This window comes from Arachis hypogaea, chromosome 17 (assembly GCF_003086295.3).
Source record: "Arachis hypogaea cultivar Tifrunner chromosome 17, arahy.Tifrunner.gnm2.J5K5, whole genome shotgun sequence".
Classification (NCBI taxonomy): Eukaryota; Viridiplantae; Streptophyta; class Magnoliopsida; order Fabales; family Fabaceae; genus Arachis; species Arachis hypogaea.
The window spans coordinates 128,424,237-128,444,398 of NC_092052.1; the positions used below are offsets into that span (position 1 = coordinate 128,424,237).

The window sequence follows — 20,162 nt, forward strand, 5'->3', positions numbered from 1 at the left end:
ATTAATTTTATATATTATCTTTCTATTAACAAGTATAATTTATTACGTTCTCTATCAAAATTATATATAAAAAATTATTATTATTGTTATTATATATATATTTGAACTAGCTCACGAGTTAATGAATTGAACTTAGTTGAGTTTAAATGTGGCTCATTTAATATATGAGTTTAAATTTAGGCTCAAATTCTGTTCACCAACTCAATTTATCGAACTTTTAACAAGTCAAATTTGAGCTAATTGGACTCGCTAGTTTTACTCACTTCTAATTCTATTCACAAATATAATAATAATCTTTTAAACTATTAATTATTTCAATAAAATAATTAATTCTGTAAAATTTTTTATTCTAAAATATATAATAATGTTAATTAAAAAAAATAATAGGATGACATAAATGATTAAATTCGATATAAATAATTTTCAATGCTAGGGCCAGCAACTTTTATGATTAGTAGCCATCAAATAGCCATCAATAATGATTTAATGGTGTAAGATTGGTGTGAGATTTTATTCAATGACTCACATTTCTCTGCTGGTTACATGCTGACCAAAATTCAATAAAATTGCTGGCCCCTAGACTTTTTCATGTGTCAATTCTATGTTATTTATTATTTGGTATTTAATTTTCATTTAATTTAATTTTTATAATAAATTTTAAATATTTAAAATTATTACTTTTATACTCTTTAAATTAAATATTAATTTTTATTTTTTTAATTAAATACCAATATATATATATATATATATATATATATATATATATATATATATATATATGCGTCCTGTGAATTATTCATTCTTGATCTCTCCTTTATTTTCCAGTTGCCATATCCCTTGCCCCCCTCTCTCTTTTCTCGCAATTTTCTGAAGGACACTGCCTTTTTTATGTATACAACTCACACACCCTAACATGCTGTACTAAAAGGTTTTCTACTATTGTCTCCACTAAGACTTGAACCGAGATATGTGGTTTACGAGGCTTATAGATTGTCCACTAGCCTGAGAAGCTCACCACAAAGAACCAAATCTTTCTCTCTCATTTACACATATGCTGCTCCTACTTTGAGTTTTCCACAAGTTGTTACGAAAAAATTAATACAACTTACTCAATGCCAAATATTCTGTAATTGGAATAAGCTTAAGCATATCCAATTTCAGTGTCATTTGTCATATGACACTACCAACATGGTATGTAAAGTTTAAACAGCAGCAAGATTCGGTGGGATGATCATGTCATTAGATTCATAATTCAATTTGAACAATTAAAAATTGGAAAAAAAAAAAACTTTAAGTGATATATATTCAGGGTCAGCTTACGCATTTCTGCATTATTATTATAATCATCTTGGAAGAAAAGGGGAGTGGAGCTGTAGTGAGTAGTAGTGACGGCATAAAGACTCATGAGTCGCATCACGCTATTAATAATTTCCCACAGGGTTTACTACGAAACTATGAACAAGTCCACCATTTTGGAACACTGTGATGACGGGAAAAAGAAAGCGGGGACGACCAATTATTATTGTCAAAGACACAGGGAAATAGCATGTTAACAAACTATACAATAAGTTTTCATACCACACTAAAAAAAAAAAAACTAGAACTATTTGGTAAGGACTATGATTATTCTAGAAATTTTGTTTATCCCTAGTTATGATGATAGAAAATTGGAGAGAAAAGTAGTATAGTATAGTATAGTAGGGCGTAGTTCAAAATTACATGCCCCGGTAGAAGCAGGGAACACCCACTATTGAAAAAACAAAACAGCAGCAGCAGCATGGTGGCGAAATATTACAGAGAAAACTAGGGGGGAGATTAGAGAAGGGTACGGATATATGTACATATATATTTTTGTAGTTAATTAAGGGCATGAGAGAGAGAGAGAGAGGGGAAGGGTTATTTGGTGTTATTATTAGGTTGTTGCAAGTTGGGATCCAGAAGGTGCGGTTGCAACAAGTTGTTTGTTTGATGCCACAGCACACTTATCCTTCCTCTTTTCGTCCAGGTTCATCTGCTGTTGACGGCATTCCTGACTGCAGAATCCACTATCACCCCTGCCACCACACAAAATTCAAATACAAAAATACGTATATACATGTACACATACATAGTTATGGTGGTCTTATAGATGCTATATACCTGTACATATATATGTCAGAGCCAGGAACCAAGCGCCGTTTGCAGAGACAGCAAGCAAAAAGGAAGTCAGGGCTTTGTTCGGAGAGTGGGAATAGTGGCGGTGGCGGTGGTGGTGGTGGTGGTTTGGGATCCGTAGCAAGATCGAAGGTTATCTCAGACATGCTGGTGGTTCTCTTCATTGGAGGACGACCTCTCTTCCCTAACATCTTCTTCTTCTTGTTTCTTGAAGAAGGGTCAGAGAGAGAGAAATGGGACAGGTAGGTGAAGGAGAAGAAGAAACCAGCGAAGCTTGTAGGCACATAAAACAAGGAGAGTGAGAGAGAGAAGCCCGAAACACAGGAATCAATCTGAGCCGTTGATCAGAGTGAGATGATGAATTGATGATGCTGTTCACTTCAATTCATCATTAACAAACAATATCTCACGTCAATCCCCTAGGCCCCTAACCTTCCTTTTCAATTACCTTACCCTCAATTAATTAATTAAATAAATCACAATTGGGTTTTAACAATCATTTTCGACATTACTTTACTGGTACTTACTAGTTATTATTACTGCCAATTTGGAATAAAAAAGTCTAAGAGAGTTATAACTACAATAATTTTTTTTTTACTTTTCATTTTAAAATTTAAAAAATTAAAGTAATAAAAAAATATTTTTTTATAATAAATTTATTTTTTAACTAATTGGCTTTGCTTTTAATTAATTACTTTTTATGGTGACTTAAAAAAAAAAACAACAACAAAGAAAGAAATAAAAATAAACAAGAAACTGCTTAAGAAAGGCAGTCCCGCTAAATACTACTCTCAAACTCTTTCTAAAGCAACGAAAACTCTACTTGAGGAGAAAGGGTTTTCACTCCTCATTGCAGTCTTTGCCATGATATTTGCTATTGTGTTTGGTTGTTTGCATCTCTCAAGATCAACCAGAGATCAGCACATCATTTCCAAGACATGATATCTCGGATTTTTAACACCAAAAGATTAATAAAATCAGAGCAATCCTATAAATTATTAACAATAGTAAAAGCCTCCACACAGTCTGTCTCACATATAATGTCTCTTTGCCCCGAGTTTTATGCTAAAAGAAAGCCTCTCCAAATAGCAAACAACTCTCCTTACAAAATGCTACGACTCTCAATTGTTCTCAGACAGCCTCGTTGCCACCTTCCATTCCAATCTCTGCTAACACAAGCAAAACCAACCCGAGCACCATTGTCAGGATAGTTAGCATCACAATTAATCTTAAAGGTACCCACTGAGGGGGAATCCAAGAGCCACTAATGGTGGAGGGAATAGACCGTCATTGCAACTCAAAAATATTCCGGAGCTCCTTTTCCAAGGACAAAGTCATACTAGTCACCTTGTCTGTGGTCCAATGCTCGTGAGGATAAAAGATCTCATTATTCCTTGAACGCCAAATCCACCAAAGACCAGAAAAGAATCTAAAGGGGCGTTGTTTGCTATATATTATGTACAAATCAACTCATCAAATCCACTGATTGACCGGAGATCCCCAAAGCTTGCCAAACTAGCTGAGCTTTTGGACAATCCCGAATGCAATGTAAAACCGATTCTTGACCTGAGAAACATCATGGACAGCTATCCGTGTGCGAAATGCCCCTCCTAAAACAAAATGCAGCAGTAGGAAGAGCCTCCCGAAGACATAGCCAGGCAAAAAATTTGTGCTTTTTCGGAACATATTGATGCCAAAGCCAAAGTCAATTACCCCTATCCTCCCAACTAAACATCTTTTTACTGAGTCACAAATAACCACTACGAGTATTATAAACCTTTGAAGTCGCATTAGTCCAACACCAACCGACCTTTGAACCAGCTTGAACATCCGGGTTGTAAGAGTTAATATTGCTCTGCAGAGACTGATTCAGAGGAGAATATATATTCTTAAGGTTCCACTGTCTAGATGACCAAAGATCCAAGATCCTGAGATCCGAATCAGAAATGTGAACATAATCCATCTCATGACATAGTCGACATATACTCTTTCAAACATAAGATCCCCTTCCTCGAGACTGACTGAAACAATCATCCTTAGAAGAATGGTATTTTTCCGTTAACAGTTGAACCCATAACTTGTCAGGATGGTGAAAAATTTGCCAAACTAGCTTTTCAAGAAAAGCAATATTAGCACAAAAAGGATCTCTAATTTCTAGACCCCCAAACTTCTTAGAAGTGACCAACACCTTCCAGTTAACTAGATTCAAGTCTCTGCCATCAGCTTGACCCTTCCATAGAAAGTTTCGCATCATGGATTCTATCTTATTAGTTACCCTTTTAGGGAAAAGAGATACTTGCATGCGATAAGTAGGAATCGCAGTCACTACCGAATTGAACAAACAGAGTCTACCCGCTTTATTAAGCAATCTCTCTTTCCAACTAGCTAGCCTTTCCCGAATTTTGTCCAGAATATCGTTGAAAGTTACGCGTGTCACCCGAGAGTGATTAAGGTTCACCCCTAAATACTTGTCCAAGTTCTGGATGAATCTGATGGAGGACACTCCAATGAAAATATCTTCTTTTGTCGCCGAAACATTCTTGGAAGATAACGCTTTAGATTTTTCCACATTAACCTTCATCCCAGAGACTCTACAAAAATTTTTTAAAGCTACCATGCATCACAGTTTGAATTTACTGTTTTTTGACTTTACAAAAAAAAAATAAATCATTGACAAACATCAAATGAAAAATTCTTGAACCTCTCTAGAATCTTAACAAATATATTATTTTCACGTTACATGGCATAACAAATATATTATTTTATAGATACATTTTAACTTTTTATGTATTTAATATATGATAAATATAAAAGAATTATTTTTAAAATATTTTCTTAAAATACATATTAATAAGACCCAAACAAATCTTAACAAGCCATTTTTGCAGTTTTTAATAAAAAATGTATTTGACATTTATTCAAATATTACTTTTTATAGTATTTATTAATAAGTACACTATTTATTAGCTTCGAATTAAGTTTTTACATCTTAGAATTTATTTTAAAATACCTGTAATCCTTTGTGTAAAAATGAGACAATATCAGTTTTTTTCTAATTAACTAGAAAAATTTATAATAAAAATAATGTTATGATAAACTACTTAAGGTTTAATTATTATATTAATCCTTTTACTTTTCATATATTTATAATTAAGTTATTATAATTTATAAATTTGTAATTGATGTCTCATGCTAGATGAAAATTTTCAATTAAATTCTCTCTAATTTTTTTTTTAAATTACAAAAAAAATCCGTGAACTATTCATTTTGTGTTCCATGTAAGATGAATCGTGAAATACTATAGAAGTGGATATTAGATATCTAGGATTATTACAACTTTTTATGGAAAGAAGAAATTAAACTACTAATATCTTAATTGAAATTTTTTATGTGATATAAAAACCAAGTTATAAATTTTTAAATTATAATAATATAATTAAAAATTTGATAAAATAATAAAGAATAACAGAATAATTAAACTTATATTATTATACTTAAAAATTTATGTATGCATATTAAATTAAATATTTAATAGCTTTTGGCGTTGGTTCAAAGTTCAAACAATACATACTTAGTTTCTTTAAGTAAATTGTAAATTTGGGTATTGTAGTATACATGAAAGCATTTCTTGCTGAAAAAATTAATTCTATTATAATGTGGTTTTTTTCCTCAAATATGAGTATTTTTATTGGTGACTCAAATATGAGTATTTACTGTTACGGAAATTGTTAATGTTGCAAGTGTGAGAAGTGTTGAAGTTAGTCTCATATCAAAAAAAGTAAAAAAGAATGAGAAATTTATAAGATGAGAGACCCATCAACTTAACACCTTAAGCTTTTAAGTTAGATGTGGTCTCATCTCATCTTATATGTTTTCTCGCTTGATTCCTTGGTCAACAGAAACCATGGTTTTGGAGGGGGAAAATTGAATAGTTATTTTAAAATAAATGTCCATTGCATCGAGAACTTTGGATACTTTCGAATCACACTAATAAAAAAGAAGCCACTTTGGGTGAATCTCATTTGCTAGTGGGGTATCCATATGTTTATATAATTATAGTAACATTTTTAATAATATAGCATTGTATAATGTACCTACAATCGCATAAGGGAAACCATAGTGTGGTGTGGTCATAGTTCATCATCCAGTTATAAATAAATATCTATATAGTTACGAGTTCAATCTCTATTGTTAAAAATGAAATACATTTTTTAACCAATCAGGACAAAAAAAAATTATTATCATTATTATTTGTCATGGATAACATAGTTTCACCAAAAAATCACTTAATAAATAATTTCTTTCTTTAAAAGAATAATGTATTTTCAGTTTTTCACAAAGACCACAATAATCATTTAATTTTTTTAAAAAAATTAGTGTGAGAAACAAATATAATAGAAGAAAAAATAATGTGAGAAAAAACTATAGATTACAATATATTTACAATTATTATTATTATAACAGTTTTCATAATTAAAACAAACGCATCATGGACAGTGGATTAAGTTTGACGTGGTTCAATTAGCACCAAGGGTTGTGCTCCATTTGGTAAACTTAGTAAATACAGTTAAAGGCTTAATATTAAGAAGTGCGACGAATAATTTTTTTATATAATGTATATTATAGGGGTTATTGTTATGGTAATTAAAGTAGCTAGCTATATAATTTTGATAATAATTTAATTTTTAAGTATTGTTAAAATTAAAATAATGTTTATTTAATATTTAAAAATATTTTTAATTTTGAAAGATAAAAATAAAAATATTATAAAAATATAAAAAAGTGATTTTAATTTTATACAAAATATTATCAAAATTATATAACTATTATAACTATCCAGTAATGATAACCAACCTAGACATTTTTTTATATAACATGTATACAGTAATTTGTATGATGGGATAATTAACGTCTTAAGTCTGGGAAGATTATGACTAATAGAGGGCCAAAAAGAAAGAGACAAAAATTAAAAACAAAATCGCGAGCATGGCATGCTTTACGTTAGATTAGGGGTGTTTAAGACCTTTTTCGATTTGAAATTCGGTGTGAATCCAAGACATATTTTATCAGGTTCGAGTTTTTATCTTCTATCTAGTGTTGTTTTTGGATCGGATTCGAATTTTGTTTCGTGTTACTCGATTTAGTCTCGAAGTTGTTTTTTACAATAAAAAATATATATATTTGAGTTAATTAATAATATTATATTATATTTTTATAATTTAATTAATATTTTTTATATTATACGGTATTATTTTTGTTTTGAAATAATTTATTTTATTATAAATATAATATAACATTTTTTAAATTTATTTTTTAAAAGTAAAATTTTATTATAAAATTTACAAATTTGTATATACTAATGTTTTATTGGGTCGACCTGATTTAATTTAGTTTTTTTCGGGTCACTTCGAGTCGAGTCAAAGTAGATTCGTTGTCTTTTTAAGGTTGAATCCGGGTCTACTTAAACCCGACCCGACCCGACCCATGAATACACTTACGTTAAATTTATATGTGAGCATTGTACCATTAAATTTTGTTTATTATAAAGAGAAAAAAATACATATCAACGCTAAAAAAAAACAGCCAGAACTTACTTTATTTAGTATTCATTAATTGTCGCAACAATTAATGAATGCTAAATAAGGCAAGTTGTGACTGTTTTTGGCTGATTTTCTTTGATTACCAAACATTTATGAAAAATGTTAATAGAGCGTTGATATGTATTCAAATAGTCCAAAAACGATGTTATATCACTTATTTTGTTAGGTAAAATTTTAATAAATATCATTTATGATGTTGTTTTTAGATTATTTGAGTATCAAAATCAAAACACCATTTTACGGAGTCTAGTGTGGTATCTGCTTGTCTACGACAGTCATTAACGTCGTCTATTCATTGAAAATTATTTCAAAGACTAACATGAGTCATGTTCGTAAAGTTTAGAGATTAAATAAAAATAATTAAAATTTTAGGAACTAAATTGAGATTCGCATGCAAGTTCAGGAACTAAATTGAGTATTATCTCATTTAAAATATATAAAAGGGTCAAACAATTCAAATAAAAATAAAACTTTGATATTTCATTAAAAATAATTTAAAAATATATAAAAATAAAAATACTTTTTTGGCTAAAGATAAATTAAGTTGTAATGGAAAAGTTACGCAACAGGATGAGGTGTATAAGCAATATGGTGTTATGACTTATGAACATATGTTCTTCTTTTATTTTATTTTTCTTTCTTTTGAAAAGGAACAAAATTTAATGATGAAGAAAGACATGGTGCTTGCTGGACAGCCAACAGCGATCTAGATAATTGCTCCATCCTTGCTGGCCTCATGTTAGATTTAGACAAATAATTAAATATTAGCACATAGATATAACCACATAAATTAATTTCGATATGGATTTAAAATTCGTCTAATGCATCAGTAATTAAAATGATTTTTTTTTTCCAATTTTGTTAGATAATTAATTAGGATACTAATTAACTACAATATTCATTTTTTAATTTTGTTATGGAGCTTCAGTTAGTATAGGATTCTGATATGGAGAGTAGGAGAACTTTACCTGCCTGTGGTGTCAACAAGGGAGTAATTAGACCGTGCGAGTTGCAGCTGACAAATCGGATGGTACGAGTTCTTCGTGCAAAATGGACCGTCCGAGTTTTTGATCCCCAGCCACGTATCGCATACGTGTTGTTTTTGTGGGTGCCCCTTTAACCCAACAAACCCCCTTCATTGCATGCATACCCACCCTCCGAGTCACTTTTCCCCTCATCCCCACCTAGCATCAATCCCTTCTTCTTCTTCCTCCTTGAACGCTGTCTGCTTCATCTACTTCACTTAAAAAAATTAAAATGTCAAAGAAACCAAAATTTAGAAATGTTGATCGTCCTGAACTTCACATTGTAAAATATCTCAATCATTCTGATTATGTAAGTTTATTTGTTAAATTCTTTTTATATTTCAGAATTATAATTATTATTTTTAGAAATTTAGTTATATTTATTATTGTTAGAAGTTGAACTGAAGAAGATATATGTGACTTAATATATATTTTTATTGATAGAGATTTAGAAATAAATGTTTAAATAAAGTGTAAATGTAGTTTATTCTTATTTAAAATTTTTTGCAATATAATAGATTAATAATAAAAAATATCTTTTTAGAATTTTTGTAATAATATTAGAAGTTATAATTAAGTAGTTAGCTGTTATAATTAAGTTTAGAGATTTAGGAATATATGTTTAAATAATAGTTAGAAATATATATGTTTAAATGTAGTTAATTCTTGTTTAGACATTTTTTGTAATATAATAGATTAGAAATAAAAAAAAATACTTGTTTAGAATTTTTTGTAATAATATTAGAAATTATAGTTAAGTGGTTAACTGTTATAATTAATTTTAAAAATTTAGAAATATATGTTTAAATAATAGTTAGATAAGTGTGTTTAAATGTAATTAATTTTTGTTTAGAATTTTTTTCAATATAACAGATCAGTATTAAAAATGACTTATTTATAAATTTTTGTAATAATATTAGAAATTATAGTTAAGTAGTTAACTGTTATAATTAATTTTAAAAATTTAGGAATATATGTTTAAATAATAGTTAGAAATATGTGTGCTTAAATGTAATTAATTCTTGTTTAGAAATTTTTCTAATATAATAGATTAGTATTAAAAATGATTTGTTTATAATTTTTTTGTAATAATTTTAGAAATAATAATTAATTAGTTAACTGTTACAATTAATTCTAAAAATTATAATTTTAGGATAATTTCAGTGTATAATTTTTTGGAATAATGTTGATAATTTCGATTAGTAATTAGGATCCGTAAAATATAATGTATGTATTGGTGATTATTATTTGTAGTAAGTTAGATATAAGCTCTAGGAATTTTAATTAAAGTTAGAAGTGAAAATGTTATTAGTTAGTAAATCGAATTTAGTAAAATTATATGTTTTAATTAGATTTTTTTAAATTATCTATAATAGTTGTGGAATTTGAATCGTGATTTTGCTATATTTTTGTAGAGTTTACGGATGTTGACATGTGATCACCCTATCCCTCCGGATCGGTACAATGAGAGGGTGGAGGAGCATTTACGATCTACTGGTTTTTACCATGTGGCCCAGATTGGAGTAGTCCAATGTCAGAAAGCACTGGTAAATGCTCTAGTGGAAAGGTGGCACCCGGACACACATACCTTTCACCTTCCGGTTGGTGAATGTGCCGTGACACTGGAAGACGTGGCTATGATCCTGGGTCTTCTGACGGACGGTCTTCCAGTCACAGGGATGACTTTAAGTAGTTTTGAAGCCTTAGAGGCGGAGTGTCTACACCAATTTGGGGTTGCATCGAGAAAGTCGGACTGCAGAGGAAGCTGCATAAAACTGACGTGGCTACGGGATTTAAAAGAACGGTTACAGTTGACTGATGAAAATAGTATACAGGTGTATGTTAAGTGCCACATTATGTTGTTGGTCGGTACGATATTGTTTGGAGACAAGTCTGGGGCATCTGTCCACTGGAAGTTTCTGCCTCTGCTCCGTGATTTTGCTAGCATCGGACAGTACAGTTGAGGATCAGCATGCCTAGCACACCTGTACAGGGCGTTATGCAGGGCATCACGTTTTGACTGTAAGAAAATCGATTGTCCACTAACACTTCTGCTCTGTTGGACTTGGATTCGCCTACCATATCTAGCGCCGGTTCCTAGGGAACCCCGCATTTTTCCGCTTGCAAACAGGTAACATTACCTTACATTTACCCGATATCTTGATATTTAGAATCTAATTGTGTTAATGAGATAAGTCATATTAGGTGGCGTAATTGGGAGCGTGGAGACCGAGTCTATAGATATCTTAAGCTTGCTCATTTTAGGAAGGCCTTGGATGATCTTTAGGAAGGCCAAGTGTGTTTTCATTAGAGTAGTATTTGTTTCAGGTTTAGTGATATTGTTATTTGGATTGTAATTATTTGTTTGCTTTATTATTTTCCGTTTGTGTGGGTTGCATATTTTGTTGATCGCGTTGATCCGGACATAATTCCTACAGACATCTACTTGCACTCGGTTGTTTGGAGTGCTACGGTGCCATTGGTATCTTTTGAATGTATTGAATGGCATGCAACCGACAGGTTTAGACGACAGTTCGGTTTCGTTCAGGGAGTTCCTCATCAGGAACGGAATCTAGAGAAGGCACACAGAGAAGTCTTGACTGGTCCTAAGAATCTTAACTGGGCCACAACCACGACCCATTCATTTTGGGTGATGTAGTGGACAAACAGGTATAATCACGTTCTTACTGAGCTTCCTATGGCTCCACAACATCCCTTAGATATTTACATGTACTGGGACCGTTTAAAATATGGCAATCACTTGAACTTGTCGGATCTTGTGGTTCAAGAGGATGTTGAGGGTAATCAGGTTATGGATGATGACAATCAAGAGCATGAGCCACAGTCACCGGCACCTCCATCTCCACATCCACCTCCACAAAAACAACCTCAGTCCTCAAGCCAATATGTACCTCAAACACAGTTTACCCCATCGTTCCTAATACATCAGCAGTATTGGAGTACGCCACATTTTGACTCAGGAGACGGAGCTTCTTTTAGCCAGTTGCTTGGGTTCATGGCTTCAGATGCCGGCCAAGCACAATATGGCCATCAGCCTGATTTCATGGTGGGTAGGCATTCCTTCGACGTGAGGCATCCATGTCGCACTTCCTCAGGTGCTTCTGGAGGGTTGGTATTTGGTGATTCTAGTAGGAGTGATGGTGGTCGAGAAATTCTTAATAGTCAAAACCCTCACCGTGTTTCGATGACTCTGATTGAAGAAAATACTAAGACATTTGAGCATGAGACTGATGAGTATCTAGTGGATGAACCAGATGATAAGGACGACAAGGAGGATGAGGATGACGACATGGAGGTGGATGAAGATGAGGACATGGACGAGGATGAAGAATCCCGTAATGATGCAGGTCCTATTATTGCTTTACTTGATTATATTATATACTTGTTTGGTCAATTCAGGTTATTATATACGTGTATGGTATATTGGTTAGGATTGATTATATTATATACTTGCATGGTATGATTAATTAGAATAGTCTAATTATATTATATACAGGTGACGCATGTACTCCAGATGAGACAGGCAAAGGCTACAATATCAAGATTGATCCGCCGCGTCGTACCGCAAGTTGATACACTTTGTCTGTGTTCAAAAAGGCTGCCAAGAAATGCAAGAATCTTGTGAAAGATGTAAAGTGGGTAACGAGAAAGTAGTTGTGGTGTAGTTAGTTTTCTCTATATATCAGTTATCTTTCCCAAGTATTAGTTCACTATTCTATGTATGAGTTAGCTTTCCTAAGTACCAACTAACTTTCCTAAGTACTTTGCATGTGATGGAATATTTGGACAAGTTATAATATTTCGAATATTGTAAAATGTATGGACAGAATCTAAAGTCGGATATTTTATAGAGTACGTTGACATAAGTTACAATGTTTCAAATATCATAAAATGTAAATCTATTGCGCATTATTGTCGGCACCTAAACCACCTGCCTGACGGCATCTACTATGATTGTGTCCCTCAGCCCCACATTACCCACATCGCCTAGGACGACGTAACATTCGCGTGTCCATCTCGTTCAAGGAATCCGGTCCACCTGGAACTCACCACAGTCACATCATTGACGACCGAGGTCGACGGCATACTCCAGTCCACTTGGCATCTCACGCACTTTAAAGACCTCATTCTACCTACCGAAGCAATTAACCAGGATGTTTCCTGCTGCAAGTTGATTTGCATGCAATTTGGAGGTCACAAGCTCAGAAAAAACATGGCCAGCATTAATTTGAGCCTCCGCCTCGGCTCTTTTCTGAGTGAACAACTCATTAAGTCTGTAGAATGTTGCTTTGACAAGTGCAGTAATGGGGAGATTGCGTGCACCCTTTAAGACTGAGTTGATGCATTCCACTAGATTTGTCGTCATGTGACCCCATCGGTAACCATCGTCGAATGCCAACGCATACTGTTCGCGGGAAATACGGTTTAACTAGTTAGTGTAGGCTTGCCCCACTCTCGTAAACGCTGGTAACGCACTTCATACTCGCGAGCCGTCCTCAAATATCCTGCACAATATCAGATACCAAACAGGAAAAAATAAGGATGACAAACACTAGGTTGGTGGCAACTTTGTTAATAACGAACTTTGAATTACTTAATATTACCTATATTGACGACAAGCTTTTGCAGGTACGGTGCCTTGAATTTTCGCAGAAAGTTTGACTCTATATGCCTGATGCAAAACATGTGGAAAGCTCTAGGAGGTGACCAAGCTCCGTTACTGCGTGCCACAGCTGCATTTATGGATTCGTGTCAGTCCGATATCAGTCCCACACCATCCCGAGCTACAACATGTTGTCTAAGGTTACTAAGAAAAAAGTGCCCCGCATCAGAAGTCTCTCCCTCCACAATAGCAAATGCAATTGGGATGATATTGTTGTTACCATCCTGTGAAACGGTCACTAACAGGCAACCTTTATACTTTCCGTACAAATGAGTTCCATCCACCTGGACAACTGGCTTACAATGTCTGAATGCTCTAATGCAGGGGTAATAGCTCCAAAAGATTCGATGCAATACCCGGATATCACTTACCAAGTCATCGCCTTGATATGCAGGCATAGTCTTAAAATAGACGGCAGCTGATGGCTCCTTATGACACATGGTCTCAAACCATGTGGGCAACGCTTCGTACGATACTTCCCAACCTCCAAATATTTTTTCTACTGACTTTTGCTTAGCCAACCAAGCTTTCCGATAACTGACAGTGTAGTTGAACTTCGATTACACTTCTGCAATAACTTATTTTACCTTTAACGAGGGGTCAGCGTCAACCAACGGCTTTATGGCTTCTGCAATTGTATTCGATTCCAGCTTCGAATGATCCTGAGAAATGGTGGCTCTGGTACAAGTGTGGCTGCCGTTATACCTCCTTATAACCCAACAGTACTTTTTGCTGATCATGCTAACTCTGATAAGCCAATCAAATCCTGACCCGTACTGTGTACACTTGGCATAAAATGTCAACGACTCCAACTCATACACCCGGTAGTCTACACTTCTTCGGAGGGTATATTCTTTCATCGCCTTAATAACAGCTTCTCTAGAACTAAATTCTATCCCCACGGCGAATTCACCATCTGCGACAATAGAAATTTTTGCCATGACGGCAGCCATACCATAAGTATTTAATACACGATTATTTAATGATCGAAATTAAAAGTAAATCAGTACTCACAACATCAATAATGATATAAATAAACTTTACATTAGGTTATTATCTCAATCTTAATAAAATAAAAACATAAACACATTAATAAATATTGATTAATAAATACAAATTAACTAAAAAACTAAAAATAAATACTAATCAACTAAATAACTTCATAAATACTAACATAAATACTAATTAATAAATACTAATTAACTAAATAACTAAATAAATACTGATTCCTAAATACTAATTAACTAAAAATATTATTATCTTAAACTTGACTAAATAAACACTTTTACAAATGCTAATTGAGTATATTTTCACAAGTCACTTAACTATTTGGTCCATCGATCAATATCAACTATTACAAAATTCTAATCCTTATAAATATACGCAATTGCGTACCTGCACTCATATATTCCGGAAACTCCGGAGCATGCATGGCTTCCAAATCCAAAACTCGCATGAAAGATAGCTCCTCAAACGGCACTTCATTTGCGAGTACATTTTCCACGTCTGTCACATTCGGAGCCACAGTGCCGTCAGCTTGATCTTTATTTCTGTTTGGACCAATAACTTCGTAATTACTTTCGAACTCTTCCTCACTGTCACTATTGTAATCTTCCCGTAAAATATTTCGGTCAGCTTTCAATATACATTGAAAACATCTCTTGCATACTCGCTTTGTCCGTTATATATTTGGTTTGAAATTGAACGAATCCACCAAATACTGGTACGGGATATCTGTATAAAATACATGATATTTTTCTTGACATCTCTGAATCTATCTTCTCACAAATCATACCTTTAAACTCTTCAAATGAGATTGTGAAGGGAATAACAACATCTAACGGATCTTCACAAATAAATTTTACTCATTTAGATGTTTGCAATAAAATCTGACCAAAATAATACACTTTCAAAAGGACTATATCATCCATTTTTCTCACTCACTTAAACAAAAACAGAAATTTCACTATCAAATTTTTTCCTTCAAAGCCAACAAGAGAGACACAGGAGCATAAGAAAGAAGAAGACCAAGTCGAAGAAGATAAAGAAGATTGGATCTAAACTGTTTACGCGTTACACACCTTCATATATATATATATATTCACACATAACTTGGACCCAGCGATTTGTTTAAGCTAATTAAAAAATAACATATAATAATAAAATCGGACCCTCCGATTTCATTCACCGAAAATAAAAAAAATTTAATTCATATATAACACGGACCCTCCAATTAGCTTCATCAAAAATTCAAATCTTTCCTCTATGGAAACGAACCCTCCGATTTGCTTTCAAAATTTTTCCTCCAAAGAAATCAGATGGTCCGACTTCTTCACACCAAATCTGACCAAAAGCTATCCCACAAATTGGTCTAACACCTCTAACATCCATAACCACACACAACACATTCACATATTCCATAACAAAAAAAATGAGCCCTACAATATCAACTCTAACAAAAGGTCTAATTAAATAAAAAACCCCACAACTTTACCCAAAAATAACCCTACTTTCACCTTTCATTCTTACTCACGGTAATTTTAAAAAAACCACCGCACAATCCCTCGGTTCTTTCTCCCGTTGACGCGCAACTATCCATGTGGCACATTTCACAGCGCAGCCGGATGCTCGACATCAATCGCGGCTAGCCGCCAGACCTACGAACTAATCTTGCAGCCACAAAAGAAACATCCGTCAATGCAGAAAAGAAACATCCACTAAAACACAAACGAAACATCCAAATGAGCCACAAAGAAATATCTGATTTCATCTTAGGCAAGCATCGAGCGACCCAGAAGAAACTCTTCATCTTTCACAGCACACAACCCTTATTTTCAATTTGGAAAAAAAATATTTGCAATACAAAAAAGAAACATCTAAATGAGCACAAAAGAAACATCAAAATAAGCTGCAAAGAAACATGCAATTCCATCTCAGGCAAGCATCAAGTGACCCAGAAGAAATGACGCAATTCTTCTGCGTCTTTCACAGCGTAGGACTTCTGCGATGGTGATCTGTAATCGCGAGGGGGGAGTTGGCTAGTACCCTAATTGATTCTCTAGACTTCCTCTTTTTTTTTACAAGAGATTTCGAAAGAGAAGAAAAACAAAAGTGGGGGGCTATCCTAGTATTTAAGTAACTAAAAATATAATTATTTTAGATAATATAATCAGACATACTTCTAACTTCATATTTTTCTAGTCAATGTATAACTTTATTGTCTTTCTCGACATCCAATCAAAACGAATTATTTTTATTTTAGGAGAAGCTTCTAAATCTTAATAATAAGATCAGTATCACTAGATTGAGAATTTAAAGATAGATAATGAAGAATTAAGAATGATTCTGAAAATCTGGCCAAACCAAAAGGTCAAACCAGTCCAACTGTGAACTGGTAGCAAAAACGGTCCGATTAATCATGTGAAACTTCTGGTAGAAAAATCGGTGGCGAACCGCTGAGCTGGTCGGGAATTGTCCAATTGGACCGAACCAAAAATTGGCTGGTTTGAAGGAAACAGCGTCGTTTTGAATCATTGAAAGTCTAAAATCACTCGACTATGCCTCGGAGCCTCTCACTTCACTTCTCACTCTCTCTTCAGGCCACTGCCGCTGTCCGTCTGTCGAGCCACTGCGGCCGTCCTTCCGGCCCGCGTCGCCAGCTTCCCACCATCGTTTGGTTGTCCTTCACCGTCCAGTCTTCCGTAGCCTCCAACCATTCTGCTCATTCAGAAGCTTTTTCGCGTCTCATCGCAACTCTAGTTCGGCCTTCATCGCCCGTCCTCCATTGTTGCTCATCCTTCGTCCGTCTGATGCTCGTCATCGGCGTTCTTGCTTCTTCTCTCTTAGTCACAGCTCTGAAATCTTGGATCTCTGTTTTATTCATTTTTTTGTAAGTAATTTTTTGCTTATCTTTGTTTTGAATTTTCTTAGGTTTCTTAAATCAATATTATTTTGTTTGTTCGTTCATAATCAATGATTTAATTGTAGACTCATTTTTATTACTGATGATGAGTAATGAACACTATTGAATTGTTCTTGTTATGAGTAATGATTTTCTTAGGTTTCTCTATTATGGGTAATTTAGATTATTTTGTTTTATAATAATTATGGAACTATTATTATTGTTTAGATGTATTTTTTATTTAATTGTTTAGTATTGTGTTTATTTTTGTTGCTGATTGTTGTTGTTTGTTCTTGATGATTCTGATTGTTGATGTTTGTTCACGGCTATGTTTGTTCTTATTGTTCTTGATTGTTACTATTTTTTTTATAGTGCTATTTGTTTGTTGTGTTGCTATTTTTCATGCTATTTTTGCATTCTTATGTTTTGTGCAGCTTAAGTTTTTGCATTATCTGTATTGTGCTTTGATTATTTAATTTAAGAATTGCTCCTAACAAAGTTAAAAGAGATATTTGAGAGTAATGAATGAATCACCATTTGGGAGTGTGTGATCTAACGAAGTAGTTGAAGGTTCTTGACTATGGCTAATGTCTTTGATTTTGATGATTAATAATAAATTTTAATATTTTGTCTTTGACATTTGGGTATTTATTTAGTTTGTATTTAGATGAGATTATAACACTTTGAGTGATGTAATACTTTTAATTTGGATAACATTTTAAAGTTTATGTTAGAATATAATTATGTTTTAGTATGTTTACTTATATTTCTTTATTACTTTAATATAAAAAGGTTATTCAAATTAAACTACGATTGAATCGGTTGAACTAATAAATCAGTGAATCAATAGCTAAAATAGTTCGATGACCGGTCTGATTTTTAGAACCTTAGAATTAAGAACATGTGTAGACAATCCATCTCACAAATCACTTTCTTAATTTCACATACCCAAACCAAAATAAATAATTTTCAAACAACAAATAATTTACAATGAAAGACACTCCAATTAAAAATAATTTTAGAACAACCCATAATTATTTTTAAGCTAGAACTTCTAATAATGCAACTAAATTAAGTAAAGTCTGATGACAAAAAATACTTGTATTGCAACTAATTTTAAAAGAGTTACTCGAAGGAGATTTCTAGAATAGTCACTGATTGAGAGATTTACAAAGCAAATTGAAATGATTTACAATTATATGAAAACGTTTGTTTTTTACAAGTTGTGAATTGTTGACCCTAGAATTCTGTAGCTTCTCAGATACAAGTATATTCAAGAAAAGATTATTTTTCACGATTTGAAAAAAAAAAACACTCCAATAGTCTAGCTCGTATTTCAATAATTTACCTTATTGGCCTATTTTAAGAAAAAGCATCGTATACAAATTTTGAGTCGATGTAACACCTTATATGTTTTCTTTATAAGTTTAACCACTCCTCTAAAATAGGGAGACACAAAGGAAACAGAACAAACTAGCTCTCTCAAAGAGCCATAAAGAAAGAAAAGAAAAAAAACTAAAAAACAGAACATAAAAAGACAAAAAAAAAAATTTAAAAACCAAAAAGAAGAATCAACGGCAAAAGTTCCTCATGCTATACCAACTTTCCCCCACCAAAGATCTTGCCTCTGTATCATTCAACCAACACTTAACCAGCAGTACAACTTCATTACTCACATCCTTTAATATGAGCTTTTCTCCATTGAAAATGATTGCATTCCGATTTTTCCAGAAACACCACACCACAGAAAAGAACACCATCATCCATGACACCTTTTCCTCCTTCTTAACACTACACTCCATCCAAAAGTCAAAGAAATCTTTAGCAAAAACTGGCCATACCCAATTTAAATTCCAATGTTTCAACACTAATCCCCATAACTTCCAAGCAACCCTACAAGAAATGAACAAGTGCATAACATTCTCTAGTTGTTCACAGCACAACACACACTTTTCATCAATATTCTCTACTTGGATTCTGCACCTAAATCTCTATTCTTATAAACAAGATACAAGAAAGATTTCACCGAAAACGTACCATGTTTGTTGTGTTTCCATACCAAGGAATCAACCTCATCATTCATAATCCCCACCTTTGATAACCACCCCATTAGCACGTCAAGATCATCTTCCTCCCACTCCCTTATGGTCTTCTCCACGAGAAGCTCCACCTCCAAACAAGGCCATCCCACACTCCACATTCGTTTATTCTGCAGTTACTTCTCAAACACTGCTTGTACAATCTCAGAAAATAATCCTTCAACCTCCCTTCTCGCAGCCATAGATCAGACTAAAACTCTATCTTAGACCCATCCCCAACAACTATCTATAGCCCTTCATGATAAATACCCGTTAGATCTCTCTCACTCTGCCATATGTTTCCTATTTCAGCTCACATACTCTATCTTCCTGTTACCTGATTATGTAAGCTTACGTTGTCATCCAACCCATTACAAAAGCACAATATATTTTTTCATAAAGGGCATTCTTTCTTGTCAAATCTCTACCACCACTTCAACAAGAGTGACATGTTCTTTAGTGCTAGATCACCCACCTCCAAACCACCAAGCTCCTTTGGTTTTTGGATCACACTCCATTTAATAGTTGCCATCCCCTTACTACCATCGTGTTTTCTCCAAAAGAATCTACATTGCAACGAAACTATTTTTGCCACCACTGCTTTGGGCATTCTGAACAAGTTCAAATAATACATAAGCAGGTTATTAAGGATAGCCTTCAAAAGGACACGCTTACCCGCCTTCGATAGTATTCTCCCCTTCCAATCTTTAAATCTATCCT

At 33.3% G+C, this 20,162-nt stretch overlaps 2 protein-coding genes across 2 annotated transcripts; one reads left to right on the forward strand and one right to left on the reverse strand.

Annotated features, from left to right (window-relative positions):
- Nucleotides 1-1,486: 1,486 nt before the first annotated feature.
- LOC112766691 (FCS-Like Zinc finger 5) lies at nucleotides 1,487-2,649 on the reverse strand. The gene is made up of 2 exons (XM_025812589.3): nucleotides 2,140-2,649; nucleotides 1,487-2,054 (listed from the first exon to the last, which is right to left on the reverse strand). The coding sequence occupies exons 1-2, from the start codon at nucleotides 2,343-2,345 to the stop codon at nucleotides 1,913-1,915; spliced, it is 348 nt and encodes a 115-aa protein (XP_025668374.1). The 5' UTR covers nucleotides 2,346-2,649; the 3' UTR covers nucleotides 1,487-1,912.
- Nucleotides 2,650-8,700: 6,051 nt separating this feature from the next.
- On the forward strand, nucleotides 8,701-10,743 carry LOC112763937 (serine/threonine-protein phosphatase 7 long form homolog). Its single transcript, XM_072222056.1, has 2 exons — nucleotides 8,701-8,784; nucleotides 10,195-10,743. Exons 1-2 carry the CDS (start codon nucleotides 8,701-8,703, stop codon nucleotides 10,741-10,743), a joined length of 633 nt encoding a protein of 210 aa, XP_072078157.1.
- The last annotated feature ends 9,419 nt before the right edge of the window (nucleotides 10,744-20,162 follow it).